Source organism: Pseudophryne corroboree, chromosome 6 (genome assembly GCF_028390025.1).
Source record: "Pseudophryne corroboree isolate aPseCor3 chromosome 6, aPseCor3.hap2, whole genome shotgun sequence".
Classification (NCBI taxonomy): Eukaryota; Metazoa; Chordata; class Amphibia; order Anura; family Myobatrachidae; genus Pseudophryne; species Pseudophryne corroboree.
The window spans coordinates 394,951,560-394,979,072 of NC_086449.1; the positions used below are offsets into that span (position 1 = coordinate 394,951,560).

A 27,513-nucleotide genomic window follows, 5' to 3' on the forward strand; every position below is an offset into this window, starting at 1 on the left:
TATATTTACTATGCGTCGGGATTTAAGAAGTTCATAATAATAATAATAATAATAATAATAACTACAAACCCAGGAGCGCTGTGATTATAATTGTAGCATTTTTAAAACCCGCGGCCAGAACAGCCGACAAGTGGAGGCGATTAGTAAAATATACCATGCCCAGGCGGCGGCCAAAAGTGAATATGGCGATTGGTTCCCAATACAAATATGGCGGAAAATGAACGCCCCAAGGTAGCGCCGCATCACTATAACTCCTCCCCCTTTTGCCAATGGTTGATTTCCGAGCTACAGATTGTGAGCGGAAGTTACCAGATCGATGCGCTCTGCAATGGATTGGCACAGCCTGCAGCCTCTGCTGAGCCTGAGCAGTAGCAAGGAAAGGAAAGGCCAAGATGGCGTCGGTAGTAAGAGCGCGGACGGGTCCGTGCGGGTAGCCGGGAGACGGAGACTGCTGCGAGGGTGATGGGAGCCGGATAAGCCGGGATGTGTGAGAGCTACTCGCGCTCGCTGCTGCGAGTGTCGGTGGCGCAGATCTGCCAGTCCCTGGGTTGGGACTCCGTGCAGGTGACCGCCTGCGACCTGCTCACCGATGTCCTGCACCGGTACCTGCAGCAGCTGTGCCGGGGAGCCCATCGCTACTCCGAGCTGTGTGAGTACCCTGCGCTGCGTGCTGCCAGCTGTGCCCCGCACCTGTGTGTATAGGGAGGGCAGCCAGTGTGTGATGTCTGGCTACCTGCCGGCTGCTGCACACACTGTATGCTATAATGCACAATCACACAACACTGATCGCCCTCCGTGTGTATTGTTATTACCGATCACATGTTACAGTAGCGTTCTGCACACAGTGGCCCCCGGGCCTCATATTGCTGCTGCTACTGTAGGGTAGTCCTAATAAGATGATGTGCAGTCTGAATAGGCATCATATGACCAGAAACATGAACGTAATACGGTATTTCTCAACAGGACATGTAAAGTTCCATGTGATTTCAGTTACTGTAGACTAGCTTGGCAGCCGCACTTCATAACTTAGGTCATGAAATATAATGATGGTTTATGCTGAAACAAGATTCTAGTTGCTGTACAGTTTGAGACAACCCTTTACACCTAGATATGAAGTTGCTGACATCCATCCTCGGATAAAGTGTAGAGATTTTAGGGGAGAGGTTATTATACGGAATGGAGAAGTTGCCCATGGCGACCAATCGGATTCTATAGAATGTATTTAATAAAATCTTTGGAAGTGTATTGGTTACTATGTACAAATTCACTCTTTGGAAGGTTTAATTACTTAATACATCCTCCCCTTTGGGTGAAACAAAACTAGTTATTTACTTAACAAGTTATCCGTTCCGTTATTAACAGCTGTTTTTTGTTTTTCTTTAGAATTTCAGTGGAATGTTATAGATGGCACCACCAAGAATTGCTACTAGCTGTATAGTCTATTAGTTTGCAACAATATTTAATCAGATATTTATAAATAGAATGAAACATGTTTCCCAGTATCTTATGTTGGTATGTTGAATCAGTAGCTGACTGGTCACAGACCCAGCACTGAAGAAACACTTGTTTATTGTTTTCACATTATGAAATAAAAAATAAAACTTAAACTGCAACATAGCTACAACATTCACTGACTATTGGCTTCTTTATAGTGTTTGTCATGCCAGTTGTAAATAAACATCTCTAATGTGTTTTAGGTATGGTATTCAATTAAGGACGTACGGTGCGATTTGCTGTGGCATTTAAACGCCGGCAACAGCGTTTTCGCCCAGCGTGTATGCACAGTGATGATCGCTGACATTGCTTGGCTGAAAAGTGCTCAGTGCATACACACTGAGCGATTTTCCCTCCTGCCCAGCGATGTCAGCGGGGGTGAGCAGCTTTCCATAGCAGGACGCTATGGAAAGCTGCTCACCCCGCCGTTCATCTACTAGTAATACCAGTAGATGAACGGCGGCCGCCAGCGATGGAGCGTGCATCAGTGCTCATCGCCGGGGCATACACACTGAGCTATTTTGCCCCCTGTCCAACGATGTCAGCTGGGGTTAACGGCTTTCCATAGCAGGGCGCTATGGAAAGCCGCTTACCCTGCCGTTCATCTGCTGGCGATACCAGCAAATAAACGTCTGCCACTGGCGATGAAGCGGGAGCGCGCATCAACGCTCATCGCCGGGGCATACACACTGGGCGGCTTTGAGCTGAAAGCAGCTCAACACACCAAAAGTGAGCTGCTTTCAGCTCAAAATCGTCCAGTGTGTATGGGCCTTTAGTCATGTAAATGTAACACTTGCAGGTCAATCCAATTACGTGCGAGTTGGGTTCTGCGAGCTGAACTCACTCCGATTTACATTTGCAATCCAATTTCAAATTCGCATTATTTTTCTAGATGAAATTCAAATTTTTTAGCATAGTATTCTATGAGTAGGTGGAAAGTTAGGGAAGATCTTTGTTAAGGTAAAAAAGTTGGGGCCCAGTGTTAAACCTCTGGTTCACATTTCCTAATGAATAATCTTGCACTTTAAGAGTTTTAAATATCATAACTAGGCAAATAATTTTTTTTTAATTTTTCAGGGGAAGTTGTCTAAAAACCTCAATAGTGGGTTACATAATGTGGGACCAGTACCTGGAGGTGTTGTATTGATGGAAGAGTGGTTTTGGAACTTGCTGATGAGTGTTAAGTGTGTGTTTCAACTTTTTACAAACTTGTATAAAAACTCAGAAAAATGTTTATTTTTCTGTCTAGAAAGACTTTTTAATTTAGTGAAAAATGTTTGCTTGGTATAATTTTTCAACCATAACCATAAACCCACACGTATTTGTGTTACGTATGCGAGTTTCATTATACAACCTTTCTTTCAGGAACTTGCACCAAATTGGCTTGATTACTTGGTGTAGGGTTACCTTGAATTTATACAGCTGTTATTAGATTCAAGGGGGTACCAATCAGATACTAGTAGAACCTGGTAGCTATGGGCAACATGCTTTAGTCAATACACCCCTGCTATCAGTAAGACTCATTTATTATGGTATTTAATCATTTTGTTAGTACAGGTTGAGTATCCCTTATCCAAAATGCTTGGGACCAGAGGTATTTTGGATATGGTATTTTTCCGTATTTTGGAATAATTGCATACCATAATGAGATATCATGGTGTTGGGACATAAATCTAAGCACAGAATGTATTTATGTTACATATACACCTTAAACACACAGCCTGAAGGTCATTGTAGACAATATTTTTTGTAAATTTGTGCATTAAACAAAGTGTGTGTACATTCACACAATTCATGTATGTTTCAAATACACCTTGTACACACAGCCTGAAGGTCATTTAATACAATATTTTTATTAACTTTGTGTATTAAATCAGGATTTTGGTACTTACCGATAAATCCCTTTCTCCGATTCCACAGGGGCCACTGGAGTGTAGTTACAATGGGAAATAGTAGGTAGTAATTGGGAGCTGGCACTTTAAAAATTCTCACACTGTGGCTAGCTCCTCCCCTACTATCTCCCCTCCAAGCCAGTCTACGTAAAACTGTGCCCGAGGAGAGCTGTAATAAACAAACCTTAAGGTAGAGGAGGTTAGCGATGCCCTGTAAACCAGGCGAACCCAAACTAAACCTGGAACAGAACCTGACAAAAACCAGGCTAGCCTGAACTCAACAAGCAGTCATATGGTGATCTGCAAACCGTTAAGCAAAAAACCAGGAGGAACAGCGCTGGGCGGGCGTCCAGTGGCCCCTGTGGAATCGGAGAAAGGGATTTATCGGTAAGTACCAAAATCCTGATTTCTCCTTCATCCACTAGGGGCCACTGGAGTGTAGTTACAATGGGGACGTCCCAGAGCTCCCAAAAACGGGTGGGAAAGCGCTGAGAGTCCTGTAAAAACTGCTCGGCCAAACAGTGATGCAGAGGCCGTAAAAGTGTCAAACTTGTAGAATTTGACAAAACGAATGTCGGTTTGACCAAGTAGCCGCCCGACAAAATATTCATGGAGACCCCGCGGGCAGCTTCCCACGAAGGTCTTACAATGCGCGTAAAGTGCGCTGAAATGGAAAACGGAGGCTCACTAGTAACCGCCAAGAAGACTGTCTGATGGTCAAATGTATCCAACTGCCCAGTGTATGCTGGGACCCCGGCTATTTAGTACGGGAGCATCGTACAGAACAAAGAAGAAAAACACTTCATCGAATAGCCTGAGACCTCTGTAGAGAGAGTTGGCGAGCCCTGACAACATTCAGAGAGGACTGAAAAACACTAGTGTCAGGTTTATATGAAAAATGGACATCCCCTCTGGAAGAAACGACAGCTGAGGCCGAAGCACAGCCAGGGGAGTTGCCAATAGAGTACTCCCTGAAAAAGAGGCCGAACTTACGGCCGCTAGGCTAATTTCATTTGGAAGAAAACCGAAAAAGGCAGAGACCTAAAATTCCGGTCAGTGTGGTTTGAAGCGCAGCGGATCAAAACCTCCCAGAGAAACCAAAGATGAATGGTAACTGGGAGAAGGGGGAAAAACCCCTTTTATCCTTATTATGTCCCATAAAGTTTTCCAAAAGTGGCAAAAGCGAGAAGAGGTAACAGACTTCTGAAATCGGGGCCCAGTAGGCCTAACCGAACTAGGGAACACATCCCTTCTGAGGTCTCGTGAACAGTCACACGGGTAAACGAAACCAGTGTAAGATTGAACAAGGAGAAAAAGGGAGCCTGTTGAAGTAGACAGTCCAGTCGAGGTAGGAGCCAAGGCTCCTCTACTGACAACAGGCGTATCTGTATCTTCAAGTCATGCGTGACCCAACCAGCGCCACCGAGAGGACTAGCACGCATAATCCCCTCCTGTGTTACTGAACATGAGGTAGAAATAGAAAAGGAGGCAGGATAGAATAACCAGAAAACTCCCCGGAGCCCTGAGGGCCTCCTCGCCTACTGCCGCCAGAGCTCACGTCCGAGAGTAATAAAGGGTTAAAGAGTCAGTCAGAACGCCCTGAGGTCGATCCGAAATTTCCGCCTACAGCGGACCAGCTGACCAAACTCCGGGGAATGTTCCCTCACCCAGGAGTCTGACCTGGTGGCCTGACCTGGAAAGAAGATTGTTGTCCCCCGCTCAGAGAGGAATGGAGGCGGCCACTCATTGCGTCGCAACTTGACTGAAGGAATAGAGTACCTGGTGCCGAGGAATGAAAAATCCTCTGACGGACCGTGTTGAGAAACGTCTATGCGGAGCATAAAGGTGGATCTGTGTCGAATCAGAAGCTCCTGGATCCTCCGGATATTCAGAAGCCACCTAATGTACAGAGTGGGATAGTAGCAGTAAATTGTCCCATTAGGGAACCAACGCCACCCACTGCCCTTGAAAAAGAGATATTCTGTGATCTTCCTAAACTCTGTGGGAGCGGAAGAGAGACCGAGAGGAAAGGACTGACAGTGAAAATGAGAATCCTGTAATGCGAATCTTAGAAAAGCCTGTCCAACGGAAATCAGTAAACAGGCATCTCTGAAGACAAGGGACACGTAAAACTCCCTTTCTTGTTCAAACTAGCAATCACAGACTAAAAGGATTGTAAGGCTAGAATAGGCCTGTCCGAGCCACTTGGCTTCGGAACGTGAAAAGAAAACAAGGGCCTGAGAACTGTCCGAATTCAAATGATATGTGAAAAACAGGGATCAATACCCTTTGCGGTTAGAAACCTATGGAGCGCAGCCTGCAGTAGGACTCTCTTGTCATCGTAAATCGGCCGACCCATGCCGAGGGACTCCTGAGACGGTTGTAACCGGCCAAGCCTTCTCCCATCGACCTGCGCCTACCCTGGGACCCTCCAGGTGGTAGGAAAGTCTGTATAATGGGTGTATAGGATGACATAAAATCAGACTGGACCGAGGATGTTGAACCTCTGCTTCAGCCTTTTTACCCTGAAAACCCCTGGCGACGAAGATATCACCCGTGTGGAGTCGAAAGCCTGAAAGGGCACGGAAAAATCTAAAAGAAAGACCAGTAAAGGTCTGTCTTGGAGCTGGGGCAGTAGTAGGAGAAAGCAAAGTGGACTTACCTCCAATGGTTCAAGAAATCCTGCAGAAAGTTCCTTCCCCAGAACCATCTGCCCCGTAGGATTTCATGTTCACCTGTCACTGTCGCAGCCCCAGAGGTCGTCGGGTTAAGACAGCCAAGCGAAGATGCAGGGTCCGAGTCTGCAGACGTGGAGACCTCCAAAGAACATAAAGCAGAATCGTGATTCTGACCTGTACCAAAGTATCAATTGATCCTGATGCGAAGCATCCTGTAACCTAGAGGGCAATTGTTCTCCAACCTACTTGCTCCGGACACGGTAGAACCGCGCTGCCGCATATGTCGATGAATCCCTGAGCAAGGTTGCCTCAGGAAAACGGCGGCTTGTTGGACTGGCGATACATCGAGGGGTATACCCTAGAGAGGTTCTGATACCATCTCCTGCCATCTGCGTGGAAAGGATAGGAAAAACAAACATTGTTTGATACCTGAAATTGTGTATTCGGGTGTCTGTCGGCCGCCTACCGGAGTCTGCCCAGCTCATCCGAAACTGGACCAGTCGCTGTCATTTCGTCATTGGCGTGGAACCCTGATGGACTTGACGTGTCCGCCTCCTTTACCTGCAGTATCAGATGAACTGCTGTATAATGTACCTGGATATTCTGAGACACTGGTTCAGATCCACAGAAAACAGACATCATCAGTAATGCATGGAATGTTAGCAAGGTTCCCTTTGGAAAGGTGAAATGACGTACAAAGTCTCTGGTTAACAGTGACATTACCTGCATAATCTGAGCTGTTCAAACATGGAGTGTCCTGCAGGTGCGTGGAGGGCTAAGCAGATGGCTCCACCGCATACTTCACACCTAAGAGGGAATTCTTTGACTATCCCAGGTGAGACAAACGAAAGGAGAAAAGGTGGGTTAAATAAACACAGCCCTACGTAAGGTCTGCACTATAATGTGTGACCGACACGATTCAACTAAACTTTCTGGAGCAGCGGAGACCTGAACTAGTAGCACTGCGCTGTGGGACAGGAGTCTTAGCCCTAGGCTATAGGAGCTCTCCTTAAAGTTTCGTTTGGATTCAAACCCCTGTTCAGATACCCGCTACTAGCGTACTGAGCCACAGCGCTATTTGTCTGATGCCACACACATTCCCCAAATTACAAATAGCATTAGTAACTAGTGACACCAAGGAATAATAAAGGGAAGGCAACACCCCGCCCTGTATGTAGTGTACCGCTAATTAAGGTGCACCAGATGATTCTCTGAGGTTCCGCTGGCTTTTCAAAATGGTGACCAGCCTGTGAGAAAAGATGGGGGAAAATGTTATGTGGCAAGGTGGGGTATTCTGTTTCTAGAAAACATTGCGGAAGTGTGCATAATCTGTTTTATCCCCTATATCTGGTATTTTATGGATATATCTATATACATACCCACACGCACTTAAATATATAATATATATATATATATATATATATATATATATATATATATATATATATATATATATATATATATATATATATATATATATATACACAAACATAGCTATATATGTATATATACACACACCACCGTGAAACCAACCGGGTAAATAAATACTGTCTATGTGAACCCAATAGGGTAGATAAATACTGTGTATTTGTAGGTAAATAAATACTGCACAGTAGATTTTTAAATTATTAATGAGCTGAGTCCCAGCTACCGTAATAGAGCGGGTTCCCTGATTTGCATGTAGGAAAATGCCGGGTAGAGGACTCTACTGCAGGGAGGAATGTAGCTATATTTCAGCAGCATGAAGTATGGAAAAGCTAAAAACCCCAGAGACAGGGTTTGTTGCCTAGCGACAGTGAGACCTGGGAGCCCGCTGAGTAAAGCGGGTTATAAAACTTTTACTCACCCCTCCTTGCAAAGAAATCCTCCCTGCACAGCCAGGAGAGGAATGAGCCTTCAGTCTGAGACCCCACACACACTGGAGCGGCGTGCTGCAGCGGCGCGGGGAGCGGAGAGAGCCCGCCGTACAGAGCGGGAGTTAGCTCCGCCCCCCCTGCCAATGTATCCCCCGGCCGCCTTGCTGCGGTCGGGGTGCGGGTAAATGTAACCCCCGGGCGCCTGTTTGCTGCTGCCGGGGAGCGCCCGTATATTGTAAATGTAACTCCCCGGCCGCCTGTATGCTGCGGCCGGGGAGCGGTGTGTAACCCCCGGCCGCCTTGTATATGCTGCGGCTGGGGAGCGGTGTGTAACCCCCCCCCGGCCGCCTGTATGCTGCGGCCGGGGAGCTGAGAGTCTGAGCCCGCCGCCGGACGGAGCGGGAGTTGGCTCCGCCCCTCTGTTCCGGCGCCACTTTTAAATTTAAAAACCGCTATGTATTACCCGGCTGCTTTGTATCACCCGGCTGCCTTTATATTATACCAGTGCTTTAGCCCACTAGGCTATTTAGCCTCTCTCTGCTGCAGCCGGGGATTGAAGAGCGCTGAGCCCGCTTACAGAGCGGTCTGAAGCTCCGCCCCCCACATAATGGCGCCAAGTTCAAACTAGAAAGTGCGCCCTCTCTTCCACTGCAGCGTTATAAGGGGGTTAGATGCAGGACACAACACAGTAAAGACCATCACATCTAAGTGCACATATTAAAAACACACATCAGTCTGGAGGGGGGGGAGATTGTACTCACCACTGTCCTTCTTCTGATGGAGTGGCCCCGACACGCGCCGCACGCAGCGGTGTCCGGCCTGAATCTTCTGTGATGGAGTGGCCCCAACACGCGCCGCACGCAGCGGTGTCCGACCATTTTTGATACAAACCGCTGCCATGCTGCCGGAATCTTCTGCTGGATGGAGTGGTCCCGACACGCGCCGCACGCAGCGGTGTCCGCCAACTCAGGAGAGCTCAGTGTCTCCCTCAGCCGGGGCCCATCCCGAGCCGCACGCAGCTGCGATGGGACCCCGCCGGCAGCTCCCGCGGTGCAGACTGGCAGTGGCAGAGCTGCCAGTCTGTGCGTGTGTGAAAGAAAAATAAAATAATAAAGAAAAAAGAAAAATTTCTTCAGCTAAACCCAAGTGAACCAGCTCACCTCGGGCACTAAACTAAGACTGGCTTGGAGGGGAGATAGTAGGGGAGGAGCTAGCCACAGTGTGAGAATTTTTAAAGTGCCAGCTCCCAATTACTACCTACTATTTCCCATTGTAACTACACTCCAGTGGCCCCTAGTGGATGAAGGAGAAACAAAGTTTGTATACATTGAGCCATCAAAAAACAAAGGTTTCACTGTCTCACTCTCACTAAAAAAAAGTCCGTATTTCGGAATATTTGGATATGGGATACTCAACCTGTATATCTTTATGCTGGTTTCAACATGAAACTAGTAGATATTTTTATTTTATTGTTTGGTTTTGCTAGAACCTGGTTTTGTAAATGCTAATGGGCCTAATTCAGCATGGTCGCATCCTGAAGACCTGAGAAGTGTGCGCACATGCAGAAGCCGCACTGATTGACAGGCAGAGGCGTTTGCGGGGTGGGAGGGGATGTCGCGGCGACGTTATCTTGATGGCGTGGTCGCAGCCGCTGTGACCCAAAACATGGCGGGTAGCCACCTGCATGTCAGTGTAACGAATCGTAGATGTGCGATTTTTCACACACCTACGACCCATGCTGAATTAAACCCTGTCTCTTAATTTTGGTCATATCACTGTGTGCACTATATATTCACCTTTAACCTTATGGAACGGTTTGTTTTGATGGCTATTTTTCCTTTCTTTTACTTGTGAACACCTTTTTTTTTTTTTTTTTTTGTATGTAGCTTTAATGCATTGTTTTAACTATGGTGTTATGAAAATAAATGTCTCCTTTTGCGCTGGGGAAAATGGAGTTATAGGTGGAGAACACCATACAAAACTATTCATATTAAAGGGGTATAAAACATGCAGTTTGAAGAAAAAAAAAAGTTTGGTATTGAAACAGTCTATTTCTTATGTAATATTTTTTTGCATAGAACAGAGTAGCAGTTTTGTACTGACCTCTTATGAAAGGTATGAGTACAGTTGTTACTCTGTGAAGCTATTTGGGAGTTAAGTGTACCTTTTTAATAGGTTATCTACCTTTTGGACAAGATTTTTCTGTTTAGTCAGGTCACCTTGTGATTTTTTTTTTTTCCGTGGAGCTAATGCCTATCCTATGGATTATCGGCACTTATTTGCATTCACCACCCAGTTCAAATCATTGCAGAGATGAGAGCAAACCCTCATATGATACTGTACAGTTTATAGCAGTTGATTGGATCCAGTTGCCTAGCACTTGCAGTGCACTTCCCCATTCTATTTGTATAGGTACAAGGGCTTTGAGGGGTAATTCAGAGTTGATCGCAGCAGCAAATTTGTTTGCATTTGGCAAAACCATTACACTGCAGGTGTGGCAGATATAACATTGCAGAGAGAGTTAGATTTGGGTGGGTTATATTGTTTCTGTGCTGGGTAAATACTGTCTGCTTTATTCTTGCACTGCAATTTAGATTTCAGTTTGAACACAGCCCACCCAAGTCTAAGGGCCCGTACACATGGTGAGATTCGGGCATAGCCCAAATCTCCGTATGCGACAGGGGCTAGGTCGGCACATAGTCAGTATCGCAAGCACATAATGAGTGTGCTTGCGATACCGACTGTGCAATTTTGGCTAAGTGTCAATTTTGACTATCTCTTCTATAGAGATAGTCAAAATTCACTTGCCTGCATAGTTTGTCTATTCTTGCGATGCCGACCGCGCATCGGCATCGAATCAGGATCTCAAGGTGACTTTCACCTTGTGATCTGCACTAACTTTTCTTACGATTTTGACTATATAGTCAGAATCGTAAGAAAAAATCTCACCGTGGGTACACACCCTAACTCTCTCTACACATGTTATATCTGCCCCCCCTGCAGTGCACATGGTTTTGCCCAAGTGCTAACAAATTTGCTGCTGCGATCAACTCTGAATTACCCCCTTAGTCTGTTGCAAATAGTAATAGGTCAATGGTAATGACACTTCATATAACACTCCTTTTATCATTTATATGTATAAATACTTTATCTGTCTGACCACATTGCATTGCAAGCATCTAGTCTTGATCTACAAAGACATATGAGCTGGTTAATCTAGTATTTTATTAAAGCAGAGGTGATCGCCATACGGTCTGTTGTCTCCCAGGTGCTCGGGTACGGCACAACGCGGACGGGTAGATAGATTGTTGGGAGGGGCTGGGAAAGACCCGGCGGTCTTTCTGCACGTTGGCACCAACGACAAAGTTAGTGGTAGGTGGGATTTCCTTAAAGATTATAGGGAATTAGGCCAGAAACGAAAAAAAAAAAAGGACGTCTAAGGTAATTTTTCTCCGAAATATTACCAGTGCCACGCGCTAGCCCAGGGAGACAGAGGGAGGTAAATGTGTGGCTCAGAGACTGGTGTAGGAAAGAGGGGTTTGTGTTCTTGGAACACTGGGCGGACTTCTCAGTCAGGCGCCATCTTTTTTTCTCATGACGGATTGCACCAGAATGAGGAAGGGGCTGCGGTGCTGTGGGGTAGGATGGTTAGTAGGTTGGAGGAGCTTATAAACTAGGAGCCTGGGGGGAGGGTTTAGCTAGAAACTATGGGTCATGCAGCGAGTATAGTAGGGATGGTGGTAGTGAGATAAATGGGGGTGGAGAAGGGGGGAGGGAAAGTGCAGCCGGTAAGGGTATTTACATGGGTTCTATTAAGGGTGTTAAGAAAGGTATTGCTAAAGCATTAAATAATAACAATTATGTGTTGTCATTACAGCCTATAGAAAATGTTGTACGGGACTTAAGGGAAAATACTTACTTAAGTCAGGGCGGTGAATTTAGACGGCAACATTAGGTTGACCAAAGAGAAAAGTAAGGTGGGCAATACTAAGTACAGTGGGGTTGGAGAGGGAGCGAGGAGGACAGTCTGTATCAGTAACTCTACGGATACACTAGTTAACCAGGATGAGAAATCTTTAGGAAAACAAAAAAATAAAGGAACAGATAAACTAAAATGTATGCTTGCAAACGCAATAAGTCTAGCAGGTAAAATGGGGGAATTGGAATTGTTGGCATCAAAGGCTGAGTATGACATTATAGGTATTACGGAAACATGGTGGGACGACTCTCACAACTGGGTTGCTAACTTGGAGGGGTATTCTCTTTTTAGGAGGGACAGGGCTAACAAAAGAGGAGGAGGTGTATGTCTTTATGTTAACCTCCTTTAGGTATGGTTTATCTATGAGGAGACTGGCGATAATGTGGAGTCACTATTGGTAGAAATCTCAAGTGGGGGAATTGATGCAAAAAAAACTAGTCATAGGCACGTGCTACAAACAGCCGGATATTAGCATACATGAGGAAGAACAACTATTGCAGCAAATCAAAACGGCTGTGGGATTAGGAGATATTCTTGTGATTGGGGATTTTAATTACCTGGATATAAACTGGAGTAACGATTCAAGTGCTAAAGCGAGGGGCAGCAGGTTCTTAAATATGTTTAGGGATCACTACTTGTCTCAATTAGTCGAGGACCCAACTAGGGGTAAAACTACCCTGGACCTAGTAATTACTAATAATGTGGACATTATATCAAACACTAAAGACGGAGACTTTGGGTAACAGTGATCACTATATGATCACATTCGACATCAGTTTCAGGAAACATAGCTACAGGGGTTCCACCAAAACTTTTAACTTTAGGAAGGCTAATTTCAGTATGCTTAGATGTGCACTTAACAACATAGAGTGGGAGGTTCTGTTTAATAACAAGAACACTTTGGAAATGTGGGATGTTTTAAAAGGGTTGCTAGATAGCAATATTCACAACACTATTCCCATAGGCAGTAAACGCAGGAGTATTAAACCGATGTGGCTTAACAAGAAGGTTAAGGCAGAAATGGATAAAAAAAAAAGCGGGCTTTCAAAGCATTTAAATCTAATGGAAAGGAGGAGTCTTTCAAGGAGTGTAATAAGAAAAGCAAAAAAGCAATAAGAGCAGCTAAAATGGAAAATGAAAAGCAAATTGCTATAGAGAGTAAAACCAATCCTAAAAAGTTTTTTAAATACATAAACGGTAAAAGGTTAAAAAAGGAGAATATAGGTCCATTAAAAGATGAATTAGGAGAATTGATAAATGATGACGAAATAAAAGCGGAAATGCTGAACAAATTCTTTTCATCCGTATTCACCAGTGGAGAACTGATGGTGGGAGTAGAGCATAACAATTGTGACAGTAATGATTCATGGTTAGATACTTGTTTAAGCAAAGTAGTAGTCCGGGAGAGACTAAGCAAAATTAAGATTAATAAATCACCTGGTCCTGATGGACTTCACCCGAGGGTTCTTATGGAGCTTAGTTCACAACTAGCTCGACCCCTATACTTGATTTTCAATAGTTCAATTAGATCAGGCATGGTACCGAAGGATTGGCGTATAGCTGAGGTAGTGCGATTTATTTAAGAAGGGATACAAAAATCTTCCGGGAAACTACAGACCAGTTAGTTTAACATCTATAGTTGGGAAAATATTGGAAGGAATTCTAAGGGACGTCATACAGGAGTATCTAAAGTCCGCTAGGATTATTAGCAAGAACCAGCATGGGTTTGTGAGGGACAGGTCATGTCAGACTAACTTAATTAGCTTCTACGAGGAAGTGAGCAATAATCTTGATCAAGGAAAAGCAGTGGATGTGGTCTTTCTAGATTTTGCAAAAGCCTTCGATACAGTTCCTCACAGGAGACTGATGATCAAATTAAAGGAGATTGGCCTAGGAAAAACTATTTGCACATGGATAAGCAGCTGGTTGGATAGCAGGGCACAGCGAGGAGTGGTCAACGGGAAGTCCTCAACCTGGTCCCCAGTAGTCAGCGGAATACCACAAGGGTCCGTACTCGGGCCACTACTGTTCAACATATTTATCAATGACCTAGAAATAGGCCTGGAAAGAACAGTGTCAAACTTTGCAGATGATACTAAACTGTGTAAGGTAATTAATTCAGAATTGGATGTGGAGTCCTTGCAGAATGATCTATCTAAACTTGAACTCTGGGCGTTTAAATGGAAAATGAGGTTCAATACAGACAAATACAAGGTTATGCATTTTGGGACTAAAAACAAACTTGCATCCTACATATTAAATGGGCAATGCCTAGGGGAAACAGAGTTGGAAAAAGATTTGGGGGTATTCATTGATAATAGGCTTAATAACCGTACACAATGTCAAAACGCAGTAAAGAAGGCAAGTAAGGTGCTAGCGTGCATTAAAAGGGGAATTGAGACAAAGGACTCTGATGTAATCATGCCGCTGTATAAGGCATTGGTACGTCCGCACCTGGAATATTGTGTTCAGTTTTGGGCACCATTGTATAAAAAAAGACATCAGTGAACTCGAAAGTGTTCAAAGGCGAGCTACTAAATTGATTAAAGACCTATAAGGACTGGACTATAAGGAAAGACTTACTAGGCTGAATATGTATACACTAGAAAAGAGGTGCCTAAGAGGAAATATTATTAATATCGTCAAATATGTAAAGGGAAATCATAAAGAGTTATCAGAGGAATTATTTATTAAAAGAACACAGTTTAGGACACGTGGGCACTCGCTGCGACTGGAGGACAGAAAGTTCCGAACGCAACGGAGGAAAGGGTTCTTCACTGTTAGGGCAATCAGGATGTGGAATTCCTTGCCAGGGAAGGTGGTACTGGCGGACTCTGTAGTTGGATTTAAAAAAGGAATGGATACATTTCTGAATGAAAAAAGCTATCCAAGGTTATAATACTTAAAATATCAACATGGCTAATCCTGGGGTAACATGAGTTATAGTAGCTAACTAGTCATAAAACATTATTTAGCAAGTATGTAGAATCATCACAACTTAATACAGGTTGAACACGATGGGCAATTTGCCTCTATTCAACCTCAAATACTATGTTATAAGCATGTAGCCTCAATATGCCATGCCGTGCAAGATGCTTGGCGTGAGTGAGCCGCCAGGACCCGTGCAACTCTAACGTTGGGCATCTTCCCCTCCCCAAAAAATGTCTTATTCGCAACGGGATGCGAATAGGATGCATGAAGTCACTGTGCTGATGAATTTGATACAACACATGCATATTGTGAGACTGTATACAAAGCAGAATAGAACTTTTATTGGAAAAAAACCTGTCTGCTACATTGTAGCACTTCGTACACAGGTTCAGGGACTTATTTGCACACACATATATAAGTGTAATATATAAAATTAATCAGCACAGTCTCCTGATGCGTCCTGCTTGCAATATATTGCGAAGAAGAAAATTTTTTGTCAAAAAAGACGCTCGGTGCTAGAAGGTTAACACGCGACCTGGCGTGCCAGGAGGGGCTGTTTGTTGTGACTGCAGTAAAGATGTATGAGGGGGTGGTCTTCTGTTTGCCGGCGGTCGGGCTCCCGGCGCTCAGTATACCGGCGCCGGGAGCCCGACCGCCGGCTTACCGACACTTATTTTCCCTCGTGGGGGTCCATGACCCCCATAGAGGGAGAATAAAATAGTGTGGCGCGCGCAGCGCGCCACCGTGCCCGTAGCGTGGCGAGCGCAGCGAGCCCGCAAGGGGCTCATTTGCGCTCGCCAAGCTGTCGGTAAGCCGGCGGTCGGGCTCCCGGCGCCGGGATGCTGGTCGCCGGGAGCCCGACCGCCGGCCACCCGTAGTGAACCCGTATGAGGATGTACCTGTATATGTTCCAGATGTGTAGAACTTATAGCAGTCTGCATTGAGTAATAGTGGACTATTACATCTTACAGTTTTTTTTTTTTTTTAATCAGGGTTTTTTTTGTTTTTGTATTTTAACCTTTCCACTCAACAAACCACCATAACATACAGTTGGTGGATAAAAATATTAACACAGTGGGAAAAAGAACACAAAGCATCTTGAAAGCAAAATCATACGTGCAGTTTCTTCAATGTAGTTTTAAAGTAGTAGAGATTCCAGATTGTCTGTTATCCTACTGTTTTTTTTTTATTGTTTTTATTTAATTACACTTATCGTGCATACACACGGGTGATGTATTCTTGCGATTTTGACTACATATCGCACCGTGTGTACATGCCAGAAAACATAGACTGTGCAGGCAAGACAATTTTGACTATTGTGTACAATCTAGTACAGTCAGTATAGTCAAAATCGCACCGTGTGTATAGGCAATATTGGTGCTTTTGGGCTACAAGGGAGTTCAAGTGAAATAGCATTGTAAGTTTGTGAGCAGGGCTTTCCTACCTCCATGTCTGTCTGTTTTTACCCAGTTTTGTTCTATTACTGTTGTTCTAATTGTAAAGCGCAACGGAATATGCTGTGCTATATAAGAAACTGTAAATAAATAGCATAGTCAAAGTCCATATCTCACGGTGGGGCGGTCTTCTGTATGCCGACCTACGGGATCCCGGCGCCGGGATCCCGACAGCCGGCATACCGACACTTATTCTCCCTCGTGGTGGTCCACGACCCCCCTGGAGGGAGAATAAAATAGTGTGGCGAGCGCAGCGAGCCCGCAAGGGGCTCATTTGCGCTCGCCACACTTGTCGGTAAGCTGGCGGTCGGGCTCTCGGCGCCGGTATGCTGGTCGCCGGGAGCCCCGACCGCCGGCATATCGTAGTGAACCCCTCACGGTGTGTATGCACCTTTTAGAAAAGAAAAAAAAAGACAACACTTTGAATAAGAAAAAAACACAGCAGTCCCTACTGGCTACAGGCTATACACTAATTAATAAATAGTGGTACATACATGTGTGCTGAATGATTGGAGCCCACCCTCCAATACACATTTGCCAGAACAACTGAGACTGCTGCTGCCATTTCCACCACACCCACACATTACATGGTATTTTCTACAATTGAAGTACTATAATTGATATCACAACTGAAATGGTCTACAAAAGAGGAGTCTACTGCAGCTCCCACATATTTTGTGTGTTTGGGTGATGCACCTTCTTCATGCTTTTCTGTTGCTCTTTTCTTTGCTACTTTGCAAAGAATACACACGGCTCTTGCAGCTGCTGTACATATAATTTGTGCTGTCTGTGGAGACTGATATCTCAAAAAAGAGGATAAAGGGGGTTACACACAGATTCATGCTTAATTTCTAAGCGATTTGACTAGATTGCTTAGAAATTAAGTACGGATCTCTCCATGTGTATGCCCTACAGCGATAGTGATGCGCGGCCCCGCGCGTCGCTATTGCCGGTTCTAGATAGGCGTGCATGCAGGTACAATCTACTTACATCGCTCACTTTACCTCTGGGTGAAGTGAACGTCGCCACCCCCCCCCACCCCCCCTTTGCTGGGGGGAGAGATGTGTGCTGAGCGTTCTGTGATAGATCGCTCAGCACACATCTCCCCGTATGTAAGTCTAAACTAATTAAAGATTAGTGTTCAAAGAAAGCTCACAATTATTTATATAAGTATAAGTACATGTCTCTTCTTAAAAGGGCTTTACCAGTAAATGCTACAATTTATCGGAGTTGCTCCTTCCCCATAAGAGCTGCAGAATTTCGTTACAGATACTATTTGTAAGGAAAGAGTGGCAGCTAAAATCTTGAAGAAGAGAGCACTAATTTAAAACAATTAAAAAGCCAGCATTGATAGAACATGAGGACAGTTTGGTTGAGTACTTCAGTTGGCACATGAGAACAATTTTCTGATGCATGGTTATGCAGCCTTCCGCACAGAGAGCTATCTATACTTTGTAATGGAACTGGCAGGCAGCGGGGACCTGTTCCATTTTGCAAAAGAGAACTCATTGTTGGACCCAACCACAATAACATTTCTAGCTGCTGAACTGGTTTGTGGATTGCAGTTCATGTATTCAAGAGAAGTTATTCAGAGACCTAAAATGTAAGAACATTTTGCTGACCTCAGAGGGACATGTTAAGATCAGACTTTGGTCTGGCCCTATTGAATGCATATGGAGAAACCAATCTCACAGTATTTGGTGGGACATGTGGCAATAGTGTTCCAGCAATTATAACTCATCAGTCATACAGTGCAGATGTAGACTGGTTTGTGTTTGGTGTTCTAGGGTATTTACTCACCCTACAAAAAGTACCTTTTTCATGGACAGACAACGTCAGTGGTAAACAAAATGATCCTTAAGCGAGAACACACATTCAGGGCTTAGTAATCATGTAACAAAGGGCATTTTATCCAGACTCCTATGCAAGGATCAGTACCGCGGCTTGGGGTAAATGGCAATGTGCAAAAACCATAGTTGCTTCTCTTCAATTAACTGGGTGAAGATAGAGACTGTTAGTAGCGTCCCAAGTCAAACAGCAGAAGGACTCCATGGATCTAGATCAAAAACAACAAATTCCTGTGTCCCATAATGAAGCTTTCAAAGAACCAATTCCTGCCATGGACTAGAGGTTTTTTTGACCACGTTTAATTTGTTTGCCCTATATGATGTGAAACTTAACATAATGTGCCAATAGAACCAGACACTAGGGCAGATGTATTAACCTGGAGAAGGCATAAAGAAGTGATAACCAGTGATATGTGCAAGGTGATAAATGCACCAGCCAATAAGATCCTAACTGTTAATTTACATATTGGAGCTGATTGGCTGGTGCCTTTATCACCTTGCCCATATCACTGCTTTATCACTTCCTTATGCCTTCTCCAGGTTAATACATCTGCCCCACTGTACTATAAGATGACAATGACCTGCATGATAAAAATTAGAAAATCTTGTTCCTGCTTCCTCCAATGTCTTTGGCTAAGTCCCCATAGATGCATGAGCTACTGACTGCGCTGATATTTGCTATTTCCCTGGAGATTTGCTCTCTACTGCCTGCAGTGACCTCAGCTATGTACCTGGAGGAGCACTGTCTGCTGCCGGAAATGACCTTGGCTACGTTCTTGGAGATGGACCATACCATCAGATGAATGCCTGCACTAATAGAATATATAAATGTCTGCATCCTTTAAAAAAAAATCTTGTTCTTGCTGCCTTCCCAGACCTTGGCTATGTACCTGGAGAACCTCATATCATACCACTCTTAACAGTCACTTTGCCACATTCAACTCCCTCCACTGCCCACCACCTCCTCATTCTCTGCCCTTGACTTTGCTACCTACTTCATCTAATATTGACTCCATATGTCAGGACAGCACCCCGCCCCCCTCCTTTCCCAAACCAACCCTCCCCATGCATCTTATTAACTCTGACTCTTCTTTTCCCCCTGTATCTGAAGATGAAATCATGGCACTAATAATGTGTGCTAATACCGCTTCTCTCCCATAATGGAGAATCCTAAATCTACCCTTTATAGTCTTAACGATTCCTCTTGTGGTGCTGTACTAAAGTACTTAGTAAGGGTGCTTGTTTCAAACTGTAAATAATTTGGGTTATTCCAAAATCTTGTATGGTGTATTTTCCAGGTATGGCTTGGGTGCAGTTATTGTTGTAGAAATCAAGAGCGTTGCTAGTCGCAACAAAAGGGCAATCCTCTTCATCCCATGTGCAATCTTTTCTTTGCTGCCAAGAAGAATTTCTCTTTGAATAACAATGCCCACAGCTGTGAACCATGTATGGTTGCCCAGTGGTTTGATGGGGACACTTTTATGTTATGAAGTCACAGCTTGCTAAATTACATGATCTGAATATAGGGGAGCATTTCAAGCCAGTATTTTTCCACCGATGTTAACCGGTCATCTATTAAGTGGCTCTTGCATTTCTTCCACCCAATCATAGAAATTAGTAGACTCAACAAAGTGGAACATATGGGTCCTACTTACACTATTAGGTAACTTTTATATAGTTAATTTTCACCCCCTAAATTCAATCTTAGATTAAATTTAGAATGTTGTCCCAATTTATACTTGATCTTTGTTTTGGTTCTCAAAATAACTGTTAGAGCAGCCTATCTGGCTGTGAAAGCCTTGCTAAATTCTTGTGGGGGACAATTCTACGCGATGTACCTTTCTGGAACAGAACATCACTCCTATCTGGATTCTATTTTCTTCCTTGCACCCCATAGAGGTAAATTGCTGCCATACGCACAGCGATGCCCAGTGGCACATTGCCTTGAATTGAATTCCCTCATAAAAGTAAACACAATAGTATATTATCAGTTTGTCTACCTTGGTGATGGAGTAAAAAAAAATCTCTGCAATCCAGCTGGATTTCTAAAGTGGTATTAAGCCTATGAAAAGGAAATAGTGGATTTAACCATGTTATTTATGAACATTGCAAATAATCTTTACGTTGCCTGTCTGTTCGAAGTCGGCACAAAAAGATTTTCATGAAAAATCATCTTGATCCGTCCAGTTAAAGCTGGGGAATAACAAAAACAAAATTTATTCGCATCATCCATACAATAGATACTGAAAGTTAAATCTCTTCAAAGAAATGTTATAGAGGCCACTTTATTTATTTGATGCGGTAAAGGTGAAAATGTATTTATTCCTTGAATCCGGGACCGGATGAGTGCCATGATTTCATCCTCTGATACAGGATAAATAGAAGTCAGAGTTGATAAAATGCAGGGGGAGGATTGGTCTGGGAAAGGAGGGGAGTGGGGGGTGATATCCTGATGTGTGGAGTAAATTTTAGATGTGAAGTGGGTGGCAAAGCCAAATGCAGAGAATGAGGGGGTGAGCAGTGGAGGGAGTTGAATGTGGTGAAGTGACGCCGTTAAAGACTGGTAGGAGATGAGGTTCTTGAAATATAACTATTTAGAGAGGGAATTGGCAGCATAGTATGATCACAGCATATCTGTGAAATGGAGGAAGTCTGCCTTAGAGCATGGTTTCCTCCACTGCCGATCAGTTGTTCGTGAGCACTTTTTCAGGTATCGGGTGTATTTGGAATGCCAGGGTTGAAGTGTTAATCTGTGAGAGTGAGTAGTGCTTACTGGAGAAACAGTCAAGAGCAGTAGAAAGGGAGGCATTGTATAGGAAAGTGGCTTGTTCAGGGCAGGAGAGAAAAAAATAGGGGAAAGAAGTGAGTAGAGCAGGGAAGATCGGGAAACGTTGTCAATGGCGTCAATGTTACGCTTGGTGTTGGTAGCCTTAAGCTGGGTACGCACGGAGCGATATGTCATCCGACATCACTCACATCAGCACATATCGGGCAGTGTGTATGCCCGATATACGGGTGCCTGCGGTCGCTAGCGATGTCTCCAGGTTTGGTGTGCTGCCCATCAAACCTGATTATATTGCTAGTGTCCTGTAGTATGTTAAATTATGCTATTATCGCTCTGTCCTTCATTCGCATTGTACCAGTGTGTATGGGCAATCTGGCCTGACGGGCATAAGTTCCAATGTCGTAACTAATACCCGTCACTCAAGTGTGTACCCAGGTTATGGAGGCATAAAGTGTTGTTGATCTGAGAGATAAGTTAAAGATAGCAGGTGATGGTCAGAGGGGGGAATTGGTGTTAAACGGGAATATCAAAACGGTGGGTGAAGACCAGATCAAGTGAGTGCCCACTAACATGTGAGGATGTCCATTGGCAGAGACCAAATGATGATGTGAGGGTAAGTAGTTTACAGTAGAGGCCAGATTCTGTGGGGCTATCAATTGGAATGTTGAAGTTGCCTAAAGATAATGGAGAGAAGATCTGAAGAGAGGAATTGAGAGAGACAGGAAGTAAAGCGGTCAAGGAATTTGGAAGGAGAGGCAGAGGGACGGTAAATTACATCTACTTGATTAACAGGATGGAAGAAGCGTAAAGTAGAGATGTGCAGGTTCGAATTTACTGTGTTCTTAACACCAGAATTAACGCAAGTTCGGATTTATCCGGCTAACCAAACACGTGACATCCGAGAGACAATGAGATGCCGTTTTGAGAACCAGCTTATCTCTAGCGTAAAGCATGAAATTCGAAGAGCATGAAAGGGACGGTTCTGAGGGTATGGTAGGAGTAACCAGAGGATAGGTCCTCACCACCTCCTTGACAACCCCTGCGCTGGGCTGTGTTTGAGAATGTGAGTCCCCCAGAGGAGAAATCAGCGGGAGAAGTGTCAGAGGGTGAAATCCAGGTTTCAGTAATGGGTAGGAGATTCAGGGAGTGGGAAATAAAAAGATTGTGGGTGGAGACCGGATTCATACTGGCAAATCTATTCCAGATAGCACCGGAGAGAGGGAGAGACTATGCATGTGGTGGTTTGTGTTGTGTTTTTAGTTAATTGTAAGTCTTACTTAATTTGTGATAACACTGGTTATATATGATTAGGGACCTTAAATAATCGTAACGTTCTAATTTTTATTTTTTTTGTGTGTTTCACTTTGTGGAATTAATTTTTTATTTTTTTTGTTTATTCAATTTGCTGCAAAAAACGCTACTGTCAAATTTCCACGTTCTGCTAAAGCACGAGATAACCCATGGGTCTGTGAACTTATCCTGCATCCATGTGTTTTCAGTTGAAAACAATAATTTTTTTCCTGCCAATTTAAAAATAGGCTATAAATAACCATCAGGTTAAAACAGCGATATTAGCCCGTTTTATTTATTTCTCTATGTATTTTTATTTTTTTCTGGCCAAAAAATTAATGTGGCTAATAGGATACCTCCTTAGTATGTAGACACATGCCAGCTCACAGCCCCCTGGGGTGCGAGCAGAAATGTGTGAAAATTACGTGGTTTGGGTATAGACACTTTGCGTGGCTAATCCTGGTGAGGGGATGACGACGACAGTTGAATAGCTCTGATGGGCGCCCATAAAACAATTGAATTGCCCTATATTAATTAACAAGCATCCAATACACATTGATCATAACATAGGGTTTCATTTCATAGACAGTATATAGCTCTGTTTAGTTGCTTAAGAAAAGGACATCAACAAGGCATTGATGTCCATGTGATATTGCAAATATAGAACAGCGTCCAATTCTGTAGTGTACTTTTGTCTTAACATGATAGGGAAAGTCTCAAAAGAGCCGTCCTGACAGTTTCAGTCTTGCTGGCAAGACGCATCTATTGCGAGAGGTTGCATTGCTCCAGAACTGAGACCCATATTCTGGCATCTAGGACGAATATTCCGTCGATCTGTCATAAGAGACCCTTATGATAGATCAGGCCCAGCAGTCTGCTGGGATAGCTACACCGTCAGTGTCAAGCCTGCACGCTAGCAGCATAAAGAGCGGAGTAGGTGCCTACTAAGATGTTTATTACCGGTAGAATTGAATCTCGGTGGGACACAAATCCGGGGCATACACATGCAGATATGACCGACCGACAGTCATTTTATCTTTAAGCCTCAGACACTGCAGATATTGTGGACCTAGATCTCTCACAGTGTATTGACTGCTATATCTGCGCCTGTGGAGGAAACTTTTCTCTTCCCATGTGAAGGGAAAGGGGATATGTCCGTCTGTCACCGGTAGCAGGGCATATACTGCCCAATGTGGCTGACTTGCACCTTTAAAAATATTGGATCAGAAGGATATGTTGGACGATCATGCATACATTGAACAATTTTTTGGGGCAATCCACCAGTACTGGGCAGATTGGCCTGATTGTGTATGTCCAGCTAAAAATACTAATATCACAGCCTAATTGCCTAAGTGTGCCTATCAGGAATGGCTACTTTTAAGATTTGCCCTATCGTATTAAAACGGTAGTACACTACAGAATCTGATATTATTCTATATTTGCAACATCATATGGACATAAATGTAGTGAGACTGTCCATTTTTTTTTCTTAGCGAGTTAATAGATCTATATAACAAATATTTCTTAGTAGTATTTCATACTGCATCATATTCTTTTTATACAACCTTCTAAATCCATTCTGCTCATTTCTTTACAATATTTTTTACAGATAGATTATATATAATTTATTTTATATCCCCCTCGCAAACTACGCAATGAGCGTGATTCAGTTCTAAGAGAGTTGAATAGTGCCGGGAATTAGCTCCCGTGGCTATTCAATACAGCGCCCTGTGACACCCGGCAATGGGATTTCTTCTCGCACCCCTGGAGGGGTGTGAGCAGAAATCCGACAGAAGTGCCGGCGCAATGCTAATTTCTGCCCTTAGCGTAGCGTAAAACAGCAACACGCCAGACTCTTAAGTTGAAGAATGCCGGTTCTCCCGACAAAACACCCTGTTTAGTACGGGAGCACGGCCGTTCTCCGACTTACCATTGCACTGTATTGAATAGCCGCGGGAGCTAATTTCCGGCGCTATTCAACTCCTAGTATTGAATCATGCCCAATGTTTGTCTTCCCCCAACTACTTACAAAACTCGCCCCTGATGCACCTTATTCATCTATTGTGTTCTCTGCCGTTCTTGCTCGCTGTCTGGGCTTGTCTCTGTCCCCTTAGAGGGCTATGACTCGGGTTGTTTTGCTCCTGGCAGCAAGCACTGTTGTGAGCCTGAGCTTTATTTTGAATTTGATCACTGCCATGTGTGGTGCTGGACCACCCGTTTGCACCAGCACAGATTCTGCAGCATCATTTGGCCAGAACCAAATAGGAATAAAACTGCAAATAAGCAACACATCAACAACCTTTTCATGTATGGTTTAACTGATATTTAAACATACGTTTTTCAAATAATGGTAAATATCTGGCCTTATTCAATTGGTCTGATATAAAACCAAATCTTTTGAGGACATTCAATTTGGTGCAATTGTAGATCACGATGTGTGGCTGCGCAATATTTATGGGAGCCCAACATCACTCATTTTTAAATCTATGGGAGTGTGAAGTAAAATTAGTAATGTTGCAGTCACAACGTGCTACCATTACAAGTGTTCCCATGCTGTTTCGATGCAATATCTCAATATTCAATTGCCCTTTAAGTTGGGTACACATTAGGTGACATGTACCCTGACGATAAGTTGCCCCGGCGGGCTGACATGTCATTTCCTGGGTACACACCATGTATGAAGGACGGAGCGACATATCATTTCATCCTTCATTTATATAGAACTAAGGGGGTAATTCAGACCTGATCCCTAGGGTGCATTTTTTCTACCCCTGCAATCAGGTAGTCGCCGCCTACAGGGGAAGGGGAATTCGCTGTTCAGGTGTGCGATGGCATGTGCAGGAGAGCTGCACAAACAGCAGTTTGTGCAGTCTCTGCGCAGCCCAGGACTTAATGAGCAGCTGGGATGATCGGGGCTGGAGCGGACGTCACAAATCCTCCCATGAAATGGCGGGTCCCTCCTGCGTTTTTCCGGACACTCCATGAAAACTGTCAGTTGCCACTCACAAATGCCCTCTTCCTGTCAATCTTCTTGTGATCGCCTGTGCGATTGGATTTTTCACACCATCCCGTCGCTTCGGAAAATTGCGCCTGCGCATTGCGGTTCATGCGCAGTTCAGACCTGATCGCTCGATGTGTGAAAACGCACAGCAGCGAACAGGTCTGTATTAGCCCTTAAGTCGCTAGCGACCACTCATACTGCATATTGGGCATAAACTGAGCGAAATGCTGATCTGTCACTCCGTTTTGGCCAGAAACTACATACCTGGCCAGTATTGCTCCATTCTGTACCCAGCATAAGTGTGTGTTTATGACCAGCATACATTTTTGTTTTTACTTCATCTTTTGCTTTTTATTTAATTGAACAAATATGCATATGCTAAAACAAACCAACATAAAAAAACACTACTGCTATTCTTATCACTGAATATCATGTGTTTCACACTACAGTACAAAGATAGTCACTAGGTTGACCAAAAATGGATGTCTTGAAAATGGTTGACACCAGTGGTGGCTCCAGAGCTGGGGCTGCAGTGCATTCCAACAGTCAAATATGGTAGCCACACCAACTTCCAGTGAGTCTGTTTGGAATGGCAGTTGGTGTGGCTTCCCTATTTGAATTTTGAACTGTGTTTTCAGCACCACCTCTGGAGTTGCCACTGGTTGTTTTTTATTTTTTAGTGTAATTTTGTGTGTTTTACCAATTCTGTCACCATGCTGCACTCGGCACAGGTTACTATTCCCAATCGTAGTCCATGGGCCGGATTCAAATTATATCGTACCCGCTATCTCCCGTTATCGTGCTGATCTCGCTCATTACAGTCTGGTTTAGGCGCGTCAGGCTATTTCTGTACTAGGAATTATCAGAACACTTGTGCAGGACAGTTGAATAATCCGCAGCCATAAGCCCCATACACACTAGACGAGAAAGTGAAAGCTCTCGCTCAGAAGGGCCGATCTGAGCGAGATCTTTCACAATCTCGTCCAGTGTGTACACTCAATGTCGTTAACGATGCGTGCTCCAGTGCATTGTTAACGACCCTCTCCCTCGTCTGTATATGTTCAGACGAGGGAGGGCGTCTTTATATCGGCGAGGAATTGGCTAGTGTAGAGGTTCCCAAATGCGGTCCTCAAGGCACTCCAACGGTCCTGGTTTTAAATGTACCCATGCTTGGCCACAGGTGACTTAATTAGCACCGTAGCCAATTTCTCTAACGTCCTAGAGGATGCTGGGACTCCGTAAGGATCATGGGGATAGACGGGCTCTGCAGGAGACATGGGCACTTTAAGAAAGACTTTGACTCTGGGTGTTCACTGGCTCCTCCCTCTATGCCCCTCCTCCAGACCTCAGTTTGATACTGTGCCCAGTGGAGACTGGGTGCATTTCAGGAGCTCTCCTGAGTTTCCTGTAAGAAAGCATTTTTGTTAGGTTTTTTATTTTCAGGGAGCCTGCTGGCAACAGACTCCCTGCATCGAGGGACTGAGGAGAGTGAAACAGACCCACTTCTCTGCGTTCAGGGCTCTGTTTCTTAGGCTACTGGACACCATTAGCTCCAGAGGGATCGGTACGCAGGTGTCGCCCTCGCCGTCCGTCCCAGAGCCGCGCCGCCGTCCTCCTCGCAGAGCCGGAAGAAAGAAGCCGGTGGAGTATGTGAGGAAAAGACCCATCTGAGGCGGCAGAAGACACTTGAATCTTCACTGAGGTAACGCACAGCACTGCAGCTGTGCGCCATTGCTCCCCTTCACCTCACACACTCCGGTCACTGTAAGGGCGCCCTGGGCAGCAATATAAACCTCTCTTATGGCACAGATGTGTGTGTGTGTGTGTGTGTGTGTGTGTGTGTATATATATATATATATATATATATATATAATCTGTCAATAGAACATATATAGGGGGCGCTCCATAGTGCGTAAAAACTTTTTATTTTTAAAAATATACACAAAGTGTTAAAACCAGCTGTTTTTATATTCGTACCAGAAGGCAACCAGTGTGGGCTGGTTACCACGTGATTCAAATCAAATGATCGATGGGTATAGCAGGAACAAGTGTCAAGCGATCATACCGGATACCTCCACCCGCCGGCGGCTGGTCTCCCCAGGGTCTCGGGCAGGAATCACAGACGTCCCCGACTCCTCGCTCAGCAATACCAACGATCCTGTACGTCACCAGACTCCGCCCCAACGCGTTTCGTCATAGACTTCGTCAGAGGGCTGGAGTCTGTGACGTTCAGATCCATTATAAAGTGTTCACTGTCTAATTTACATAAATGTGAAATTGACTACACCTGAGCTGCAGGCTGTCGT

General features: G+C 44.3%; 1 protein-coding gene across 2 annotated transcripts in view; it reads left to right on the top strand.

The window, feature by feature from the left end:
* The first annotated feature begins 293 nt into the window (after positions 1-293).
* Positions 294-27,513, top strand: part of TAF3 (TATA-box binding protein associated factor 3) — a 251,817-nt gene continuing 224,597 nt past the window's right edge. For both annotated transcript variants that reach the window (XM_063926823.1, XM_063926824.1), the window contains exon 1: positions 294-649. In XM_063926823.1, coding sequence (XP_063782893.1) covers positions 484-649 — 166 coding nt within the window. In that variant the 5' untranslated portion in view covers positions 294-483. The remainder of the gene's footprint in view (positions 650-27,513) is intronic.